The sequence below is a fragment of the Streptopelia decaocto genome (assembly GCF_964273445.1).
Source record: "Streptopelia decaocto genome assembly, chromosome: 19".
NCBI lineage: Eukaryota > Metazoa > Chordata > Aves > Columbiformes > Columbidae > Streptopelia > Streptopelia decaocto.
Window position 1 is genome coordinate 1,452,774 of NC_138674.1, and position 20,717 is coordinate 1,473,490.

The window sequence follows — 20,717 nt, forward strand, 5'->3', positions numbered from 1 at the left end:
TGAAGACACCAACCCTGGATAAAGAAATGCGCCTTTCGGTTTTTTGCTTCAACAAATTATTATTCAACATAAGTCCATTTAGAAAAAATACACCTCCCTGCAAACGCAATCCCCCAGCTGCAGGTGAACATCGCCCAGTTGGCAAAGGCCTTATAAAGGCTCACAATAACCACAGGGAAGGACAGGAGCTGCACAAGTGTCAGCGCAGCCTGGTGCTGCTTCCCCTTCCCAGCTGGAAGAGGTTTTGTATAAATATTTGCACTATTACAGCCTAAAGTCTAATTCCAAATGACTTAAATAGCATTTATTAAACACTGACCATTGACCTGTTGCAACTGACAGGCCTCAGGAATTAATAAAAGTTTTCAAATGGTAGGAAAACAAAAAAATAGCTACCACTGGGGTTTGCAATTTCCATTCGGTTTCTGAGAGAGGCCATGGAATTCCAAAGTGGGAAGTTTATTCGCTAACACTAATACAGAAACCCCTCAACTCAAAATGTAGAGAACATACTCCTAAGAAAGCCTTCCTTCTTCAGTCTTTGATACACAGGATGTCCCAGAGCAGAACTTGAGGGTCCAAGTCTTTTACTTCTGGTATTTAAGAAGAAACCTATACTTTCCTAAATAAACTCATACTGTAAATCCCATTAAGATCTTCTATCCACCAGAAACAGTCGTGTTCATTTAAACAAGGAATTTCTTCTTGAAGCCACTGAAATGAAGACGAACATAGTCCAGAGCAGCAAGTTAAGTGCTTCAGCTTTGCTGCATTTTCCTGCGCATCTCCTCCAGCGCCGCCTCCCGCTCCCTCAAGAGCTGTTTCAGTCGTTTTATCTTCTCATCCCGTATCGTTTCATCCAAGTCCGGGGGAGTCAAAGAGAAAACATCATTTCTGAAAGAACCCTCAAGAACTGAAGGATCATCTTCACAAGACACCAGGACGGGAATGCTGGAGTAGGCAAGCTCGCTGTCCTGCGAGTAGGGGTCTTGCTCAGGGTCCCTCCCCGGAGCTGATCCTGCAGAGTCTGTGGAAGTGATTTGCTGCGGTAAGACCGGAGGGGAAACGCTTCTGTCCAGTAAACTGCAACTCGAGCTGCTATTTTCCAAACTTGCTGATTTGAGTGGTGTTTTCCTTCTCCTTTCACTGTCCGACCGTGGTGAGGATTTTATTTTTCTTCTCTTGGTCAACTCCTCTTCCAGATCCACAATTATCTGTCCAGTCAAAAAACACACAAAATATACTTGTTAAACTGAGCATCATTCTACATTATCACATCACAGTTCACTAAGCACAAATTACAAGTCACTTCTTGCAAGCTTCTTAAAATTACTATATGAAAGTTCATTTGTTCCTCAGATTTCCTCCGGTGGAACCCAGAAAAGGGGATACAGGTTCTTAGCGGGCACTAAGGACCAGGCTGCCCGGGGCAGTGGGCGTTGTACCGGCGGAGATGAGGTTCTCAGGGACAGGGGGCCGGGCCAGGGCTGGGTTATGGTTGGACTCGATGATCTTAATGTCTTTTCCAACCCAAACGACCCTGTGATTGCAGGTTGTGCTGAAATCACACAGTTCCTGCTTTACACCAACCAGCTCTAGGAACGATTCCCACAGGGACCTTAACAATTCCTGACTTGCCTGATGAGTCCTAAACTAGGAGGGTGCAAAACAACACCAGCTCCATACTGACTACACACACACTGCTCCCAGTTTAGCACCAAAAAACATCACGATACCTTTTCCTCTTCAACACATTCCTGATGTTGATTTGTTACTTCCACATCTAACGATGACGAATTGCATGAATCGTTCTTCCTTTTCAAGCCGTTACCGGGCCCACCTCCCGCCTCCGGCTGCTCGCAGGACGCCCTCAGCGGGATCCTCCTCAGGTACACTCGCTCCTCCTTACAGAGACCAAACTGCTTCCTTAATTCCAAGTATTGTTTCCAATGCGGCTTCTCTTGGTGTTTGATTTGAATAACCCTTTCCAGTGAATCCACCTTTTCACACTGGATCTGAAATATGGAAACAGTGAGAGGGGCGTCAATCGCACTCACTTCATGAACTAACAACTAGTTACTAAACAGACAGACGGGCATTTGCCTTGTCTGCCGTTCTCCAAGAGTTACGCTTAACACAGGTAACAAGTTCTGAGAAATTATATCCATATGATCATCGGTCTGACGTTCTCATTAGTTATTTAAAACTCCAAGTACTTGTGGAACACCCAAGAAATTCACAGTCCAACGAGTAAACTGTGTCAGTTAAAGAAGCAACAAGAGAATCATGTAGTCTCAAAGTAACAAAGGGACAGAAAATCAGACAGCGAACAATCAAAAAAGAACCTGTTGCAATGATTAAATGTCTAAAATTTGGACAAATATGCTCAGGTGCCATTTCTGCCTGGTCAACGCAAGCAACTATTGACTCACTTCAGAGTGATTTTGTTTATCTGGAGGCAAATTCACTCTGGCCTCTTGAGCAACAGCAAACTATCTCTAGTCCTTCATGGGCAGCTTGTGAAACTGGAGGCTGAGGAATTTTAACCTGTTTTTGTTGTTCTGATGTTAAAAGAACGTGTAGGTCCAGCCTGAAGGGGGAAAGCCCTTAATCATCTCAAGAGTTTCTTCTGTCTGACACAAAACTATGAGTCAAAGGAGGCGGATCCGCCCCAACATGGCGAGAAAGGAAGGAAACACAGTAAAAAAACAATACAAGTAATCTTTTCCCTGCCCCTTTCTTTTTTTTATACATTTTCTCACTTGCATAGTGCATCTTATTGAAAAAAATCAGAACCACACTCTAAACCAGTATTTGCAGTGACAGGATACCTGGTTATACAAACTTGGGAACTTATGAACCACCGTTTTATTTATACAGAACCAGGACCATATAACAGTTTAGCAGAGGCTGCGATGGGCACGTTTACAGCGTTACCTTTTCCCCGTCGCTCGCGTGCTCAGGCTGCGGTGAAACAGCACTCGCTGCGCAGGGGGAACAACTCTTGTCTCTGTTCTCCTGGCTCTCCTGCGGCCCCGGGGCCGTCGCAGCGGCCGCTCCGCTGGAAACGCTCTCCGTGACGGACAAACTCCCGCTCTGGTTCGCAGGGGAACTCTGCTGGGCAGCACTCGCTGCCACCGGAGCTGCCGGTGCAGCTTTTAAGTCATTTCTTAAGCCGGCTGGTGAAGAGTTTTTTGAGTCTGTACCCATTCTGGGATCTTTTGGAGACACCACCACTCCTTTGCTCTTTGGTGACATCAGATTCACCGTTTCATGGGGTATTTTATCGGCTGGAGTGGAATCAGGTGGCTTGGACATCTCCTTTTGAGAAGCATCAGGAGAAGAAGACACTTGTTTGTCCGCTTGAGTGGACAGAACATCAGAGCCTCTCTTGGTCAACAAATAGACTTTCCCTTTGTACATGACCAGAGCGTTCTCTTTGATAGGCGTGAGTTTCATTTGGCTGCCACCAGGACCGCTGGAACACAGCGGTAAAATATTTGCAGAGTTGGCGTCCACGTTCTTCATGTCCGACAAGGTCTTCAAGATCTTGGAAGCCACGTTATTCGATGACTTCACAGGAATGAGACACGGCGCTGAGATCTGCGGGCTCTCCTGCACAACCCACTTCATGGGCGTTCGCTCGCCCTGCGCACCGTCCGATACCGTCTCGGAACTATTTCCACTTGGCGCAGCTGTCATTATTAAGTTTTTCGAAACTTCAGCGGCAGGTTTTGGGCAAAGGGCTTGCAAACGCTTGGGAAGCACCATTTTCACCGTGTTCACCGGCGACACATAAATAACCGTCGGCATTTTTGTACTCTCGGCTCCTCCTGCCGCCGCAGCCGCGAGTATTTTCTGCTGGATGGCGGGGGGTAAGGACGAAGCCGGGACAGAAATCACTTCAGCGTCCGCCGGGATCTGGAGGTGGTGGCCGGCGGGCAGCACCGGAGCCGGCGCAGAACCGGGAGGGCTTTTAGCGTTCACCACCATGAACGTAGTGCTGCTCTGGTGGGACGAACTTGTGACAGCGACGTCCTGCAAGGACAACCCGTCCGCAGAAACGCTTGGGGCGTCAGCGGCTGGTTTGGGGGTTTCTTTGTCAGAATCTGCTCTAACACCTTCCTGTTTGTCTAATGTCCTTGTGAGAAGTATCCTTCCAGGATTAGGAGACTGAAAAACAGATATCTGGCCAGACGGAGGTGCAGTAGTATTGACGAGCTGTGTCTTAAAAGTAAGATGGACCGGACTGGAAATATTTGCTTTGGAATTATTTTGCATGGCTGAAGACTGAACTATGGGCACAAAGCTGCTAGAAGATTTAGAAATCGGAAGTAATTTCAGCAGGTTTTTTCCATCTGGTCCCGCCGTCTGAACTACTTGGTACATACAGCCTGCGATGCTTAACAAAATAAAGAGAAGAGAAAAAGAAAAACGAAAGTGAAAGGCACCATGAATGAACACGGAGGCTCAAGCGGCCTCGAAAACTTCCTCGGTGTGAGCAGAGTCGGTGTCGTCCGGCCCACAGCGGGTCGAGAGCTGCATGTTTATGATGTAGTTGAATTAGCAGGTTTGCCTGAAGCCTGTTCTACTACAGTGAGAGGGTAAATCCCGTATCTCACCCCCCTCTTCCTCTGCCCGAATTCTCGGCTGCCTTGGGCACACGCAGAACCAGAACCGCACTGTGACCTCACCGGCCTCACGCAAACACACACCCCGGACAGCGAAGGAGCCACCGACAGCGAAGGAGCCACCGACGTTGTGCCGGGCGAGGGGAAACCCTGGAACGGGCTGCCCGGAGAGGGGGGGGATGAACCATCCCTGAGACACCCCAGGCCGGGCTGGACGGGCTCTGAGCACCCTGAGCTGGTGCAGATGTCCCTGCTCATGGCAGGGGGGGCACTGGGGAGCTGGGAAGGTCCCTTTAACCCAAACCACCTGTGACTCTACGTGCCCGGGGTGTGAAGAGCCGGGAGGGGGCGGCCGAGGAGGGTCGGGGAGGGAACCGGGGAGGGAACCGGGGAGGGAACCGGGGAGGGAACCGGGGCTCACCCGCCCCCCCCCCCCCCGTCCCGGGGCCGCTCCTCCCGCCACCCCCAGCGCCGGGACCCCCCGCCCGGGCGGGGCCCGCCCCCTCGCCCCGCTGTACCTGGCGGCTCCATCGCTGCTCGGGCGCTCCCGAGCGAACAGCGGCGGCGACGCCACCTCAGCCCGACGCCGGGAGGGGGCGAGCGCCGGGCCGGCCCGCGCCGCCCCCCAGGCCCGGTACTCACAACTGCGGGGCGCTGCCCGGCCGCTCGTCTCGGCTGCTCGGGGCCCGCAGGGGGCGGCTGGACATGACGAGGGCGCCGGGGCTGCCCCGCCGGGACCGGGAGCGGCGGCGACAATGGCCGCGCAGGGCGGGGCGGTTGGGTGGGGCGCGCGCGTCACTTCCACCCGCCCTCTGCCCCGCCCCTCAGCCCCGCGCCACCAGTTACCGGTCACCTCTGCGCCGGCGGCCGCCAATGGCGCGGCAAGCGGCGGCGGCGCTTCCGGCGCCTCCCGGAAGTAGGTGGAGGCGCTGAGGAGCCGCTTCCCGAGGCGGGAAGGGGCCGCTTTGGGGTGGGAAACGGCCGGTTTGGGGGCGGGAAAAGAGCCGCAAATCGAGCTCTTTAACAATCGCGTGCGAACGCGTCAGCGCGCACATGTTCTCCAGCTGACGTGGGAACGACTCGTGTTTATCACTAAAGCGATTTATACAGTCGCAGGAAAATGAGGCGGATTCGGGCAGTCCCGCAGGCCGCGCCCTGTCACCCGGCACCGCTGGGGTTCACCCGCGGCCACAACCGGCTCCATCGGAACCTCGGCGCTAACACCGCCCATTCAACCCGGCCCTCGCTGGGGTCGCTTCGGCGCTTTGTCCCGTTCAGCCTCTGCCTCCCCCGTCTCCACCTTCCGCTCCCAGCGGCCGTTTCCTGACAGATCCCGGTTTATTCCGTCAGCCTGGCCGCTTTTCCTCTCGCTGTGTTTTCTTCAGAGCAGTCACGCTTCGTTTCCATCGGGTCGTCTGCATCATCTACGGTGAAAAAGGAGGAAGAATTAAAGTTTGCGAGTCTTTCCCCAAGCGCAGAACCCGCCAGAAAACGCTTCTGTGTGCGGGGAGGGGACTCTGCTCCTCAGACCTTCCGCATCCCCAGCAGCAATCGCAGCGTTCACCCCCCTGCACCGCAGCGTTTCGAGAACTGTCCACATAAACTGGTTATATCTGGAAGGTACCAATGTGCGACCGCTTGGATACATCAGTACGCACAGGATTGGAATGATTAACTCATCTGGTTGCAGCAATTGAGGCAGGAACATTTCAAGCTCCCCTCAGCCTGCGCTGTTGGTAATTAGAGGAACGGAGTCCTGGAATCCAACCCAAAAGCAGCCCCCAACGCTGGCGACGGCCCCAGCACAGCTCCTCGTACCTCTGGTGAGCTGGGCCGTCCCGCGCTGCTCCTCCCGCACCCGCCGCATCAGCTGCAGGTTGCGGTCGCTGGCTTCCTTGTGGTTCACCATCGGGAAGGGGTAATCGCGACCTGGGGCGACACGGACACAGGAGCCTCTGCAGAACTAATCAAGGACGTTGCGCCAGGGAAAATGCTTTTCCTAAAATGAGTGGCGTCTACAATAGACCACGCGAGCCACTCTTCAGAAGTGCCGGTTTCTATAAGAGACTTCAAAGACACGCTAGAGCCAGAGTAAAAGCACCAGATGTTCAGATGCTATTTAAAGGCAGCCAAGCCACCCACAGAGATACAAGCAAAGGCAGCAGGTTAGAGTGATCCAACAGTTCTAGGACATGAAGTTGAGGCAAAAATAAGTACCCTGAGATTAGACCCCAATAAAAAGCTTTAAAGGAGAATTGACAGCAGATTGCTGGATTAATCTGTTTTCAGAGATAAGTGCATGACTTGTGTTGGAAATGTAACGCAGCAGCAAAAACCTGAGCAAGATACCCAAATTCATTACCTATGATACACCCCGCTTGCCTCTGCTCCTCTTCAGATGCCATCCAGGGCTCGTAGATGTACTTGGTGGGAAAGTTCTTTAGGACAGGCAAGTATTTCCTACAAAACAGGAGTAATGTGGGGTTTTATAATCCTGGAGACACTCATACATTTAAGAGAAGTGTAAACCAACCTATGCCACGTTAATTCTTGATGATTGGATTGATACTATAATCCATGGGAGAGTTCTGATCCTTTTGCACAAAATAACTGGCTTTACATTCTGAACTACAGGGCGATACCTTCCCAAAGGTGACTTCACAGGATAGAACAAATGCATCGATTTAAACGTTACTTCAGAGTGGAAAATAAAACCTAAGCATCCAAAATTAATCAGATCGCCCACGAAACCAAGAAACACAGCACAGAGTGGAGCGGGAGGAGCTGTGGGAAGTTATACTCAACTCCTTTAGAAAGAGGAGTCAGTCTGTGATCAAAGGCAGCGCTGGAGCCGACAGGCGATGCCCGGCTCAGTCATCACCCGTGCAACTGTGGCTGTGCCTCTTTGCTTCTCTGTGCCTCAGTTTCCTTACGCGTTAAATAAAATGGTTGCTCTGACCCGTTTCACAGGGGCGTGCGTTTCAAACAGGCCGAGTCTGAGCCGGGGAAGCGCTCACAGAGCATCACCCCACCTGATGTACTGGCCCTCGGGGTCCGTGCGCTTCCCAAAGTGGACGGGGCAGAAGATGCGCGTGTAGTGGTGGAAGAAGGCGCTGGCCGACAGCCACATCCAGTTCCCCGCGTTGATGCTGTAGTCAGCGTCTAAGAGCAGCTCTTCAAACACCTGCACTTCAGGGACGGGAACAGAAAGAGAGAAACACCCTTGAAATGGCTAAGGTGTGAGAAATAAGCAGGAACGGGCTGCGATGGTGATGGTTGCTGCGGAAAGCACAGCACAGGCTGGTCCTGGCTGCCCTGCTCACAGCACTCTCAGGGAAGGCTCTTTGGTGTGACAGTTTGCCAGAAAGAAGCCAGAGCAGGAGCCAGGGACAGAGCAATCCGAAATGCAAAGGTCTGGCTTTGAGGTCGGCTGCAGACTGAGCAGCTCCCCAATATCCACATCATCCAAAAATCATCAGGCCTTGGGATGGGAACGAGCTGGCACCGCTGCAGCGAGCGCAGCACAGCTCAGATTTGAGCAAGAGACGGTGACATTTCAGCTGCTTTAACTAAACTGTCTTTATCCCAACCCACGAGTTTTGTCACTTTTACTCTTCTGATTCTCTCCCCTGGGGGAGGGAGGACGGTGAGCGAGTGGCTGCGTGGGACTTAACCTTTGGGGTTAAACCACTACGAACCTTCATTCCCTCTTCCCAGCTGATCCACAGGTCCCCCCGCGTGAGGAAGCAGGCGACGGCGTGCCGGGCGAGGTGATGGATCCAGCCTTCCTGCCGCAGCTGGGTCATGATGGCGTCGATCCACGGGAACCCCGTCTGTGCCTGCAGCACAAATGAACCATCAGCCCCCACAGAGGTTCCCGACGCATCCTTCCTACGCACTGCGGGGAACAAACTCTAAACCGAAGCCTGACGGTCGTGGCAATGAATCCCGTTACCGTTTTCCATTTGTGGAGCCTCTCTGCGTCCTCGTACCAATGGATCTGAAGGCAGATGGGGTTCCCAGCCATTTGCGTGAAGTTTTGTGTTGCCGATGCCACCGTATAGAAGAATTCCCTCCACAGAAGCTGCCCTTGGAGTGACACCGGGGGCAGCGAGTGGTGCTTGGCCTGCAAAACACATGAGGTCAATGTTTCAGCTCCCGTGTACCCCTGCAGTCTCACCGATTCTGTGGCTGTCAAGCCCATAAAATAGAGATTAATCTAACGATGCTACGGGCTTCACGGCACTTTACCGCAAAAGCCAAAGAAATCAAAGATCTGAAGCAATGCTATAAGCCCAAAAACAAAGCTGAGCTCTGTTAGACCTCAGTGTTACCTCAGACATTCTCCATCTACCTTCCAAAGTGGTGTCACGCTGGGATTTCTTAAACCAAGCACACGTTTATTAACATACTAACTGCTCCCTGTCCTATGACAATCATAATTCTGAAACTTAACTGGGGAAAGCCACGTACATTTACAGGTGATATACGACATATAAACCCACTTCATAGGACACTGTGAGAAGACATTAGCAAAGTAGCAATTTTTGATGCACCAGGTCTCTACCAAGATGATCCAAGCGTTAAATCTGAGCCTCACATGCCAGAAACCTGGGAGTGCTGCATTTTCTTAACTATGATCCCTGTTTTTCTTACCTGAGCGTAAATGTTTGACAGCCTATGAAAAAAGGTGCGAACGGACAGACAGCCCATACTGAAATACGGGCTCAGGCCTGTGGTGCTTGGAAGCAGCGAATTTGGGATTGTTCTCGGCTTAGTAAAATTTGCCACCCAGCCCTAAAAGGAAAACAGGAATCCAGGTTCAGGCAGTACAAGGTGACACGTGTCCAGCTCATGAAACGGGAGAAAAATAAACTCTTGCAATTCTGTTCAATGTCACGCCTGGAAAACGCTCCCACCACCCACAGATGCCACCATCAAGGACAAGAGCATCTGGAGCCCCTCTGTCACCCTCCTCCCAGATCTCCGAACACACAGACTCCTCCAAGCCCAAGGTCAAGGCCACGTCCCACCCGTGGGTGAAGCTCCGCTCTCCCCAGAGCCCCGTAACGGGAGCGATGGGGACAGCAGCCTCAGCCCATCTGCAGCCACCAGCATCACCCACTGAAATCAGGGCTGACCTGGTCGGTCAAGTGCTGCTCCAGGCGCCGCAGCCCTTCGGTCTCCCCCCCTCTCCAGGGAGAGAGGCTCTGCGGGGGGATCTCCAAATCCGCGGGGACAGGCACGCGGTAGCGCTCAGCCAGGCCTGGCTCGGGGGACCGACATCTCCTAAGGGGAAGAGGAGCCTCTTACGAAGAGGGGACCGGAGCCAGGAGAGGGAGGAAGATCCCAGCCCACTGAACATACCAAGAGCTCCTGCGTTGTGGCACAGCCCTCCCCCTCCCCGTAAAACACAGAGGACGTTGGAGGAGGTGTTGGTGGTCTGCAGACCTCCCAAAAACCACAAATTAACTCGGATATCGACAGAGACCTTCCTACTTACCTGGGAAACAATGAGCTCAGCTCCGTTGCAGACACTTACAGAACGGGGCCAGTGCAGCTCCCAGGGCACTGACATAACACAGGCCCGCTGGGAAGCACTCAAACCACTTCTCTCTCGTCATCGTTCATTTAAAAAGTGCAAATAAACGAGAAAAAGAACGTGCAGCTTCCCGCTGGCTGGGGGTTACTCACTGGAAGTCCTCAGCCGTGAGGTTCCGCACGGGCACCTCGGGGTCACCCAGCTGGGACAGAATGTGAAGGAACCTCTTGTACGTTAACGGGGGACTCCCACCATTCAGGTCCAAAATCCTAAGACAAACAAACAAACAAGATCATTTTTCACCATAATACAAACCAAGGAGGAGGCTGGAGCTGCCAGTGGATCGGGAGGTGACAGCACAGGCTGGAACAGCCCCGGTTCGTGCAGCTGAACATGGAAATTACAGATTTTCACAAGTAAAATTTCCCTGCATGAACGTCCATCCACCCCAAGAGCAGCTTCCCAGGACCTGAGACAACAAAAGTGGAACTGAGACCCCAGCGATGGCTTTAACTGGGCAGCACAGAACACATTAGGATCCAGAAAGACAGAAATACTTGGTGTTTTCTCCCTGACGCTGCTAAATCCACAATAAACCTACCGTTTGGTGTCGTAGAGGCTGTGGCCCACCCGAGAAAGCACCTCAAACCCCAGCTCTGCTCCCAGGCGCCGTATATTGGCCTCCATCTCCTTGTAAAACGGCTCCATCTCCGCGTCCAGGGTGACTTGCGTGATATTCCACTTCTGGACGTGATCTCTGAGAACACACTCGTACTCTCCTTGAATAACCAGCAGGCGAGAGCCCAGGTGGGACAAGTTTTTGTGGAGATCCTCCAGGGACTGCAGCAGGAAGTGCCAGCGCAGGGCCCCGATGTGCATGGCGGACGTGAGGAACCGCCGGTCCAGGACGTAGACGGGGTAGATGGTCTCCGAGGACTCCAGAGCCGCCAGCAGCGTCGGGTTGTCATGAAGCCGAAGTCCCTTGCGGAAGAGATGAATGGTGCGATGCGGCATCCTGGCCGTTCCGGGGAAGGGAACCCTTGGGTTCGGGGATACACAAAGTCAATTAACAATTAGAAACCGAGCTCCAAATGGCTCTCAGCTTTTTACCGCAAATCTCTTCTGCTTTTTGATAAGTTTTTGCGAGAGAGAAAAGCGGCAATAGGACCAAACTGCTCTCCTCAGTCACGTCCCACCATCCAGCAGCTGTATCACCCCCTGCTCTACAAAGAACAGCTTCTTCCCCAATGAGTCCTTCAATTAAATCCCTAAATTCAATTACATCCCAGTGGTGCTCCCCAGAAGGAAAGAATCAAACAGATAGAGCTGCAAGAGCTCCATTTACTGCACAAACATCTTTATAACCCCGCAGACGCGGCCGTCAGCAAACCCTCCGTACACCAACAGCGAGAGGATGATCCGGGGAGCTCCGCCGTTCGCACACAATGGGCCACAGGGAGAACAGCTCTGCAGGAGCCCTCGGCTCAGCCCAGACCCGATAAAACCCCCGCTCGGGCAGTGAAAAGCCCTTCTGGGTTTCAGCAGGAGAGCTCTGAAGGACACAGCGTGGCTCCCCACTAATAAGGCTGTTAAAGCTTCAAGGTGAAACAAGGGAAAGCAAAGCACAGCCCGGCCGACGCCGATACAAGAGCGTGAGATCTCAATTCATCGGGTTGGCACAGTTTTTATCCATCTTTCCCAGCCCCGGGAGGCCTCGGGGTGCTTCTAAGTGCCAGAAGGGAAGCACTTCTGTCCCCCGAGCAGAGCTGGGTGTGGTAACTGTGCAAAAGCACTGCTTTTCGAAGCTGGGGCTGATGTGGATCAGCACAGATTCATTCTTTGAACGGCTCCAGCTGCGGACGGGCAGGGGTTGATCCCCAGAGCTGCTGTTTGCTCTGCTGGAGGGTGACGGACTCAGCCCCAGACAGAGTCCGTTTGTCCCAAACCCAGTGACGTGTCCCCACCGCGCTCCCTCCCACGCACAACAGGGGAAGCTCAGCACCCCCTTCCCAGCTGGGACCACAATGGCTTCTGACCCGAGCGTCACCGCCCGGAGAAGCATCACGAGCTGAGGGATTAGCAAAGAACCACACAGTTAATCTCTAATCCAGCCCAGTTCTTCCAGCCAAACTGCTCCGCTCGGCCCCTCCCCGGCGGCTGCAATAGGTGACTCGGCCCCTTGTCCCCACTCAACCACAACCAGCAGCTTCGCCAGCCCCATAAAGCTGATCTGACTCACCCCGTCCCCAAAAACCCTTGTTGGCATCACCGAGACAAACCCAGTGCTGCCAGGAAGTGACATGGCACATCATGACCCCCCCAAAAGCGAACCCTGCAAACCCACGGGCGCTGGGCAGCACCGAGCGGGGTTTCGGGCTGTGGGGGGTGTGTGGGTGCTCTGCACCCCGGGCCGAGCGGGTTTCGGGGTGTGTGGGTGCTCTGCCCCGCACCCCAGCTCGGGCACCACCTGCCCGCCCGTCCCAGCAGAACAGGAACAACAAGGCCGCTCTCCCGCTGCTCGGGGAGAGCCCAGCTGGCACTTTTGGGTACAAACCACAGAGTGCTGGAAGAGCCCCATCGACCCACAGCAGCACAGGACCTGCACAGCCGGCCGGGAACGGGGGCTCCGAGACCCCCGCAGCCCCTGGGGACACCCCAAGCCCTGTGGCCCCTCGCAGTCTGCAGGGCCACCCCAAACTCGGGGCTTTGCAGCCCCGTCAAGCGGCTCCGGGCACCCGCGCTCCGCCTTTACCTGGGGGCGCAGCGGGCCCGGCGCTCGGCTGCTCCCTCGCCCCGCGGTGCCCTGTTACACAACGCCGGCCGGGGAGCAGGGGCCGGGCCGTCGCGGTTGTGCAAGGGCCGGTCGGCAGCGGGGGAACGGTTCGGGGCCGGCGGTGCCCGGGGTGTCCGGGAGCGGCGGGGCGGCCTCGGGCCCCCAGCCCCCGCTCCCCCGGCGGCCCGTCAGCGCCCGCGGTTCGCCCGCGACTCCGCAAGCCACGCCCACACCGCGGGATTTTATTGAGGGGCGGGGCTTACGCTCCCGCCTTCAGGGTTCACCCAATAGCAGCGCTCCTCCACTTCCAATTCGAACTGCCGCCGCTGAGGGGGCGGGGCTGGGAGGTACCCAATCAGCACCGGTGTTGCGGGGCTGACCCCCGAGGCGTCCGCCCTCATTGCTAGGCGACGGAGGAAGTCCCGCCCCCGCCGCGCGCCAGCTGGAGCCCGCGCCGCTGCCGTTGTGTGAGAGAACCGGGGGGTGATTAGAGAAAGAGGGGGATAATTAGAGAAAGAGGGGGATAATTAGTCCGGGGGAGCGGGGGGGGTTCAGCTGGAGAACAGGAGCTGAGGGGAGACCTTCTGATCTCTGAACTGCCTGAAAGGAGCTTGGAGCCAGGGGGGTCGGGCTCTGCTCCCCAGGAACAAGCGCCAGGAGCAGAGGAAACGGCCTCAAGTTGCGCCAGGGGAGGTTGAGGTTGGATTTAGGAACAATTTCTTCCCCAAAGGGCTGTGGGGCATTGGAACAGGCTGCCCAGGGCAGTGCTGGAGTCACCATCCCTGGAGGGTTGGACAGACGGACATGAGGTTCTCAGGACATGGGGCAGTGCCGGGTGGGTTATGGTTGGGCTCCATGATCCTGAGGGGCTTTTCAACCCAAACCATTCTGTGATTCGTTTCTCCTCCGGCTGGATGCGAGAGCAGCTCCGGGAACAGGCTCCTGAGACTCCGGTTTTCACATCAGGATAACAACTTGGGACCCAGGTTATTTCTCCTTACCCAAAAAAATACTTCCATTTTAAGTGCTGTTTTTGAAAAGCTAATTTTGCCAGTAATCAACTGTGTTCTCTCAGAGTTCCGGCGCCATGCAGCGAGTGTCGCGGCTCAAGAGGGAACTCGCCCTCCTGTCCACGGAGCCGCCTCCCGGCATCACCTGCTGGCAAAGCCAAAACCAGCTGGACACCCTGCGAGCGCGTACGAGCTTCTGGGGGGGTTTGATCAGCGAGGGCTGCAGCGAGCGTGCTGCTGGGTCCGGGTTCTCTGGGTGCTGTGTGCTTTATCAGTTGTAGGGAACTGTGGAATTTTAGGAAAATGAGGGGGTTTTTTCTTGCTTTTCTTTAAGCGCAGCCTGGCCAGTGGCTCAGTCTGCCTGTGCTCTCAGTTGTGGTGGGGTGGAACTGGTCTGAGATGAGATGATGGGTTTTTATTCCTGGATCTGAGCGGTGTTAGGGTTCTGTAACTGTGGGATTTTCAATGTGATGCTTATGTTTTAATCTTGCTTTTAAAGAAATTTTAGGAGGCGCAGACACACCGTATGAGAAAGGAATATTCAATCTGGAAATAGTTGTTCCAGAAAGGTAAGTGGGCAACAACATCTAGTTAAGTAGCTGCTGTAGTGCTTCCTTCAAATATGAGAGTTAACTGATATATTTGATATACGTGCTACTGCTTTGGTCTTTCCTTTTGGCTTCCAACAAAGAATGTGGTTTATCGGGTGAGACCCTTCATTTACAGAATGTCATTATTATTTCCACTGCCTGATATTCTTATTTCCCACTGGGCATCCCAAGATGTGTGATTAACAACCTAAAGGTGTTACAATGAGATCTCTACCTTATCGTGTTGACTCAAAGCTCCCTGGAAAGGGGCTCGTTTGTGAGCAGAAAGGTTCCTGTTGCGTTTGCTGCTTTGTGGGAAGCTGCCCTGGAAAGGGAGAGCCAGACACAGCGAAAGCATTGGAGACAGAGCGCGACCGCCCCAGAAATCCACGGGGAGGGGGAAATGATGCTGTCGCTTGGGTCATGAAACAACTGGTGCACAAATATAGATTTTGTGGGTTTTTAACACTTATTCCTTAAAGGTACCCGTTTGAGCCCCCGAAGATCCGCTTTCTGACCCCGATCTATCATCCCAACATCGACTCTGCTGGAAGGATTTGTCTGGATGTTCTCAAGTTACCCCCGAAGGTAAGAGAGCGCTGCTTGGGCTGGGTAAGCGAGCCGGAGGGGATAATGAACTCCTTATCCGTTCCTTGTAAAAGCCTTATTGAATGTCTGTTGGCTACTGACTTATTTACACAGGAGTAAAGCGTTTGAGCAGCATCTCCTTTGTTTAGAGTCTAGAACGTGAGCTTCTCATTCCATGTGAGTGTCCAGGGTTTTAAGGGCTGGAGCGCGAAGGCCATAGGTGGTCTGTGCAGACGGGTGCCCAAGCCTGACCCAGCAGAGACGCGCGGGGCGGAGCGGCCACAATTTTGCGTTGATAATGAATCTGGTGTTTTCCGTGGGGAATTAAGTGCTGCAGGTCCTGAGGCAGCTCGTGGGCAGTTTGGGTGGAAATGCTGCGAGTCCTGAGGTTTCTCTGGGCAGGTTTCTTTCTGCCTAATGGTTTTTCTCACCCTGTTCCCTCGAAGGGCGCGTGGAGACCCTCCCTGAACATCTCCACGCTGCTGAGCTCCATCCAGCTGCTGATGGCCGAACCCAACCCCGACGACCCCCTCATGGCCGACATCGTACGTGAGCCCCGATTCCTCTCATGGGCACGGCTGGGAAGGAGCTGTGTGTTAGATTTAGGCTGGGATTCCACTTCACTCACTCTGGATTAACATGTCACCTCAATCTGGATCAGGCCTGAGGGCCTGACGGTGTTTCGCTGAAGCAGCTGGGACGTGTGGTGCAGGGTTTATGCCAGAAGTGGAAAAGAGATGGTAAAGGTCTACGAGCCTGCGAGGGAACAACTGGGAACAATTTCTTCCCCAAAGGGCTGTGGGGCATTGGAACAGGCTGCCCAGGGCAGTGCTGGAGTCACCATCCCTGGAGGGTTGGACAGACGGACATGAGGTTCTCAGGACATGGGGCAGCACCAGGGCTGGGGAACGGGTGGGCTCGATGATCTTGAGGGTCTTTTCCATCCCAAATGACTCTGTGATTCACACCACATGCCTGTAGTTGTTCTGATCTGGTTCTAGGAGTCCTAAAGCCAGAGCTTAGTCCCAGCTTCTCAGTGTGATGTTTGTATTCAATCCAATCTCTGTCTTGCTCGTTACATTTAGTCCTCGGAGTACAAGTACAACAGGCAGCTGTTCCTGCGCAACGCCCGCGAGTGGACTCGGACGCACGCCAGCCCGCAGCCCGCGGTGAGACGCGCTCTGCCGCCGCGGCACAAGGGACTTAATTATGAGGGTCGTTAAAAGGGCTTGGGGTGAAGGGACCTTCACACGACCTGGCTCACACGTGTATGAGGCACTTGTGGGCACAATCATTGTCCTGCTCTCCTGTTGCTCCCCTTTCCTAAAATTCCTAGCAGGATAATTAAGGGTCATTGCTGATCCTGCAGAGCGCGGGGTGGCCCGAGGTGGCTGCACAGCTGCACTACAGGCTGCAAAGCTCAATTATTCACAGCTGTTACTTTTATTTGTGTGATCACAGGCTTGCAAGCCTTTGGAAGAGAAAACAAACCAAAGAGAAACAAGTACCACTGGTGAATCTAACACGCAGAAAAGAAAAGGGAGCAACATCGGCAAGGAGGAGAAGAAATCTCGCCTGGAGTCCTGAGCGGTTTTGGTTCTTGTGGCTGTTGCCTTTGCTTTCACTGTCCTTTTCTCTTTACACAGGTATATCTAATTATTTTAACTAATATATAGCAGGCTTTGGTTTTCTATTTCCTAGGGATTTTTTCTGAAAAGTTCCATTATACATATAGAATATAAAGTTTTAATGTACATTTTTTCTGTTTTGTTGTGTGGACTTTTCAGAATATTCCAAATAAAAGCAAAATTGGAAGTACTGGTTCAGCTTCTGCTCTCCTGCTTTTGCTCAGAGAAATGGCAACAGCGCCAAGTGTTTCCGTTTCTATTTTACCTCCCTCCCTCAGAACAAACCAAGAGCAGAACCTCAGCAACACTGTTTGCCGCTGTTCCCAAACCCTCGTTGTCTCTGCTGCGCTTCGTCCTGCTCAGTCGAAGTTGTAATAAAGGCAGAAGGCGAAGAACATGGCGAAGATCTGCAAGGACAGGGGAGCGGGTCACCCCGCGCTCGCACGTCGCTGGGACGGGGGAGAAGGGCTGAAGGAGCCTCGTCCTGCGGCTGCTGTGTCCCCATGGGGCCACACACCACTGTCCCCGTGCTGCGCAGGAGACACCCCGACCTCCCCAGTCTGCAGGGCGCCTGTCGCATGTCCCCTCCATGGCCTAGGGGAGCAAAATGAGCCCTCCCCATTCCTTAAACCTGACCCATCTGCAGCAGGATGTTGACTTTGCCCCCATGTTTGGGGTGTCATGGTGACAGGCAGTGGCTTGGAGTGTCCCCCTGAGCCCACGCGTGGTCCCTCTGCCCGCAGAGCACCCTCCCGGCAAAAAGAGCCCGTGCGCGGTGACCCCTGCGCGCGCTGGCCCCTCCGGCCCCGCTCAGCACCTCGATGCCCAGCACGGCCAGGCTGCAGGTCCCCGGGATGGAGATGTAGTTCTGCAGGGTCCTGCCGAAGCTGGAGAAGCAGCCCTGGGGGGACAGAGGTGACAGAGCGGCTCACACACACTCCCTGTGGCTGCAGGGAGCACTGAGGGTGAGATCAGGGGGGGTGGGGAGACAGGACAAGGTGGGGACTTGGGGAGTCACTGGGCTGCTGAACCGGGGGAGGGCAGCACCCCAGACTTCCCACGAGTCCGGGGACAGAGCAGGGAGGCGGCGGGACCGTGTCCCACCTGCTCGTGGATGTAGCCGGGGCTGCGCTGCCGGCACTGCTCCCAGCCGCGCAGCTCGCCCGCCTGCAGCCGCCCGGCCCTGGCGCAGCACGCCCGCGGCCACGGCGTCCCCGGGTGCAGCTCCTGGAAGCGGGAGCCGTTCCCAAAGTCTTCAGGGCCTAAAACGCCACAACATGAGAACTGGAACACAAGGGAGACACCATCAATGTGATGTCAAAACGGGGAGGACATCACTTGGGGAGGTGATAGAAGGAGGGGGAACAGCCCAGCGTGGAGCTCGGTGTCTGTCTGGGGTCCACAAGCCCCTCGCCTGCATTCGGGGTCACCCTCAGCAGGTCCCCCGCAGCCACCAGGAGCTGCTCACCGTGACCATGAGGGTGTTCCAGGCGGTGGAGAAGACCTCGGCGCCCTCGTCCCCGCGGTAGCTCCTACGCAGCTCGGACAGGAATCGCTCCGGCTGGACCTGCAGGATCGGGGCCAGGGGAGCTGTGGGGGCTGCACACCCACCCTGAGCCCCCCGTGCCAGAGCATCGCCAGAGGGACCCGTGGAACCCACCCACCCAGGTTCGGGCTTGCATCGGTGCTGGCGATGAAGAGGAGGTGAGAAAGGCCGTCCCTGCACCATTTGCAGTCCCTGGGGGGTTCGGGGCCGTGACCCGGAGTGTGACGGAGGGAGGACGGGGGTGGCCACATCGGGGCGCGGGGACGGTACCTGTTTCCAGTGCACCAGGAAGAGAACGGCCCCGACGAGCTGCGTGAGGAACACCAGGCTCACCAGGATGAAGAACTGGAAGGCAGCGGGATGGAGGAGTCAGAGACCAGCCCGGCCCCGCGGGCAGCTCGCTCGGGGACCCCCCTGCAGCCACCCCTGCCCCGCGTCCCTGCGACCAGGGGACATGTGCAGCTCCTGGGGACAGACACCACATCTCTGAGCACCACGGCTGCGAGGAGGAGGGCTGAAAACAAGCGCCGGGGTCCAGGGATGCCAAAGAAATGGGGGTGTCGGTGCTCAGAAAGGAGTTTCCAGCCCTGGCTTCTGGGGGGAAAGCTCAGAAATGCCACATGGGACAGGGCAGTGGCTTCAGAGAGAGGTGACCCCACTTGGTGGCTTCATGAAACCCGCTGGGCTCGAAATGGGAAGATTCACAAGGCAGGGACTGGATTGGGGGGGGGTGAGAGCTGATGGGGCCAGGAGGGGAAACACTGGGCTCCTCCGGGGACACCCCACATCCCCCAGCACCCCCATCCCCGGCTCCTACATCCCCCAGCACCCCATCCACGGCTCCCGCATCCCCCAGCGCCCCTGTCCCCGCACTCACCCCCAGCAGCAGCGGGCGGCTCCGGCGCAGCGCCCCGCAGCAGCCCAGGAAGCCCAGCAGCGCCAGCGCGGTGCCCACGGCCAGCAGCAGGTACGCGCCCGCGCTCAGCACGGCCTTGGTGGCCACGATGTCCTGGAAACCAGCCGGGTCCAGGGCCACCCAGAGCCCCACGGACACCAGGCACGTCCCCCCCGCCTGCGGGACACGGCGCGGTTATGGGGCGCGGGGACCGGCCCCAGACGCCCCCCGGGTGTACGGAGCCATTGAGAGAGGAATGTTGGTTTTACAGAACTGGGGACCCCCGCCTGACCCCAGCTCGGGGGGGAAGGACTGAGAGACATCCCACTATGAATCCTTAACGTAAAACAAAGTCTCTTTGGACTAATCCCGGAATGCAAACTGATTGCTGTATGTAAAAAGTTAAGGTAATGGGAAAGATAACCAAAGAGCCAGGAACGCACATTTTAAATACATTATTAAGGGGAGGGGGTTGTTAGAATTAGATGAACGACACAGGTAAACTGAGGCAGGTCCCGGTTGGTCTGTAAGCCCTGCAGAACCAACCAGTGGGGAACACGGGAGGGAATTCACATCCAGGATGTGGGGGGACATAAGTGGGGGCTTTTTGCCCTTTTCCGTGTGCCCACCTTTAGGTAGAACACCCGGGCTGGCAAAATTGTCAATAAAATAGGCTTTGCTTAGAGATCCTGCCTGGCTCTGTTATATTGGCCAGGTAATGGTTCCCAACATGAGGACTGGAGCAGCTGTGACCCCGGGTCCATCCCGTCCCTCGGACCGGTGTCACCCACCCGCGGGCCAGCCGGGGATGTCACAGCCCCGGGACGGGTCCATCCTGTCCCTCGGACCGGTGTCACCCACCCGTGGGCAGCCGAGGATGTCACAGCCCCGGGACCGGTCCCCCCGCCCCGCCGGGCCCCGGGGGACTCACAAACACCAGGACGTTGAAGATGAACATCAGGTACTTCACGCAGCTCAGGACGCCCATGGGGACACGGCAGCGCTTGTCCCTGCAGCGGGAGCGGAGCCCCACGGCAGCTGGACCCGACCTGGACCTCCAGAGCCCCGAAGTGCCCCCAGAGCCCCCCCGCACCCCAGAGAGCCCGTGTCCCCCCGGGCCCCCCCGCACCCCGAAGAGCCCGTGTCCCCCAGAGCCCCCCCGCACCCCAGAGAGCCCGTGTCCCCCCGGGCCCCCCCGCACCCCAGAGAGCCCGTGTCCCCCCGGGCCCCCCCCGCACCCCAGAGAGCCCGTGTCCCCCAGAGCCCCCCCCGCACCCCAAAGAGCCCGTGTCCCCCCGGGTCCCCCCGCACCCCAAAGAGCCCGTGTCCCCCCGGGCCCCCCCGCACCCCGAAGAGCCCGTGTCCCCCAGAGCCCCCCCGCACCCCAGAGAGCCCGTGTCCCCCAGAGCCCCCCCGCACCCCAGAGAGCCCGTGTCCCCCCGGGCCCCCCCGCACCCCGAAGAGCCCGTGTCCCCCCGGGCCCCGCGGCGCCCGGGCAGGTTGGAAACTCCCAG

At 55.9% G+C, this 20,717-nt stretch overlaps 4 protein-coding genes across 7 annotated transcripts; 1 reads left to right on the forward strand and 3 right to left on the reverse strand.

Moving 5' to 3' along the window:
• Positions 1-277: 277 nt before the first annotated feature.
• On the reverse strand, positions 278-5,286 carry LRIF1 (ligand dependent nuclear receptor interacting factor 1). The gene is made up of 4 exons (XM_082069245.1): positions 5,150-5,286; positions 2,938-4,402; positions 1,737-2,015; positions 278-1,214 (listed from the first exon to the last, which is right to left on the reverse strand). Exons 2-4 carry the CDS (start codon positions 4,387-4,389, stop codon positions 759-761), a joined length of 2,187 nt encoding a protein of 728 aa, XP_081925371.1. The 5' UTR covers positions 4,390-4,402; positions 5,150-5,286; the 3' UTR covers positions 278-758.
• A 255-nt stretch (positions 5,287-5,541) lies between these two features.
• LOC309447941 (cryptochrome-1-like) lies at positions 5,542-13,149 on the reverse strand. 2 transcript variants are annotated; one of them, XM_082069080.1, is made up of 11 exons: positions 12,926-13,149; positions 10,775-11,212; positions 10,326-10,442; positions 9,773-9,917; positions 9,288-9,428; positions 8,587-8,757; positions 8,330-8,470; positions 7,664-7,815; positions 6,994-7,091; positions 6,450-6,560; positions 5,542-6,055 (listed from the first exon to the last, which is right to left on the reverse strand). In XM_082069080.1, the coding sequence occupies exons 2-11, from the start codon at positions 11,185-11,187 to the stop codon at positions 5,970-5,972; spliced, it is 1,575 nt and encodes a 524-aa protein (XP_081925206.1). In that variant the 5' UTR covers positions 11,188-11,212; positions 12,926-13,149; the 3' UTR covers positions 5,542-5,969. The 2 variants fall into 2 exon arrangements, with proteins under 2 accessions (XP_081925206.1, XP_081925205.1); XM_082069079.1 differs by having other exon boundaries at positions 5,543-6,055; positions 9,773-9,920.
• A 218-nt stretch (positions 13,150-13,367) lies between these two features.
• On the forward strand, positions 13,368-16,952 carry UBE2T (ubiquitin conjugating enzyme E2 T). Of its 3 annotated transcripts, none has more exons than XM_082069160.1 (8): positions 13,368-13,429; positions 13,813-13,932; positions 14,022-14,142; positions 14,456-14,525; positions 15,029-15,134; positions 15,581-15,679; positions 16,220-16,303; positions 16,596-16,952. In XM_082069160.1, the coding sequence occupies exons 3-8, from the start codon at positions 14,034-14,036 to the stop codon at positions 16,719-16,721; spliced, it is 594 nt and encodes a 197-aa protein (XP_081925286.1). In that variant the 5' UTR covers positions 13,368-13,429; positions 13,813-13,932; positions 14,022-14,033; the 3' UTR covers positions 16,722-16,952. The 3 variants fall into 3 exon arrangements, with proteins under 3 accessions (XP_081925286.1, XP_081925287.1, XP_081925288.1); XM_082069161.1 differs by having other exon boundaries at positions 13,370-13,429; positions 13,873-13,932; XM_082069162.1 differs by having other exon boundaries at positions 13,380-13,413; positions 13,870-13,932.
• Positions 16,953-17,053: 101 nt separating this feature from the next.
• LOC309447992 (tetraspanin-18-like) lies at positions 17,054-20,249 on the reverse strand. Its single transcript, XM_082069159.1, has 7 exons — positions 20,135-20,249; positions 19,186-19,380; positions 18,579-18,653; positions 18,231-18,329; positions 17,867-18,046; positions 17,580-17,663; positions 17,054-17,169 (listed from the first exon to the last, which is right to left on the reverse strand). Exons 1-7 carry the CDS (start codon positions 20,189-20,191, stop codon positions 17,122-17,124), a joined length of 738 nt encoding a protein of 245 aa, XP_081925285.1. The 5' UTR covers positions 20,192-20,249; the 3' UTR covers positions 17,054-17,121.
• Between the last annotated feature and the right edge of the window lie 468 nt (positions 20,250-20,717).

What these genes read in the sequence shown, in the direction of transcription:
- LRIF1 (XM_082069245.1), bottom strand. Translation starts at nt 4,389, where the DNA reads ATGTACCAAGTAGTTCAGACGGCGGGACCAGATGGAAAAAACCTGCTG. An exon ending in ACGCGAGCGACGGGGAAAAG is followed by an intron (nt 2,016 to 2,937) that starts GTAACGCTGTAA and finishes TCCATATTTCAG; the next exon opens with ATCCAGTGTGAAAAGGTGGA. An exon ending in AATGTGTTGAAGAGGAAAAG is followed by an intron (nt 1,215 to 1,736) that starts GTATCGTGATGT and finishes TTGACTGGACAG; the next exon opens with ATAATTGTGGATCTGGAAGA.
- LOC309447941 (XM_082069079.1), bottom strand. Translation starts at nt 11,187, where the DNA reads ATGCCGCATCGCACCATTCATCTCTTCCGCAAGGGACTTCGGCTTCAT. An exon ending in GCTGGGAAGAGGGAATGAAG is followed by an intron (nt 7,816 to 8,329) that starts GTTCGTAGTGGT and finishes CCTGAAGTGCAG; the next exon opens with GTGTTTGAAGAGCTGCTCTT. An exon ending in CCCGAGGGCCAGTACATCAG is followed by an intron (nt 7,092 to 7,663) that starts GTGGGGTGATGC and finishes CCTGTTTTGTAG; the next exon opens with GAAATACTTGCCTGTCCTAA.
- UBE2T (XM_082069160.1), top strand. Translation starts at nt 14,034, where the DNA reads ATGCAGCGAGTGTCGCGGCTCAAGAGGGAACTCGCCCTCCTGTCCACG. An exon ending in GAAATAGTTGTTCCAGAAAG is followed by an intron (nt 14,526 to 15,028) that starts GTAAGTGGGCAA and finishes TATTCCTTAAAG; the next exon opens with GTACCCGTTTGAGCCCCCGA. An exon ending in ACCCCCTCATGGCCGACATC is followed by an intron (nt 15,680 to 16,219) that starts GTACGTGAGCCC and finishes CGTTACATTTAG; the next exon opens with TCCTCGGAGTACAAGTACAA.
- LOC309447992 (XM_082069159.1), bottom strand. Translation starts at nt 20,191, where the DNA reads ATGGGCGTCCTGAGCTGCGTGAAGTACCTGATGTTCATCTTCAACGTC. An exon ending in GCCGCCCGCTGCTGCTGGGG is followed by an intron (nt 18,654 to 19,185) that starts GTGAGTGCGGGG and finishes GCTGCCTTCCAG; the next exon opens with TTCTTCATCCTGGTGAGCCT. An exon ending in GGAACACCCTCATGGTCACG is followed by an intron (nt 18,047 to 18,230) that starts GTGAGCAGCTCC and finishes CTTGTGTTCCAG; the next exon opens with TTCTCATGTTGTGGCGTTTT.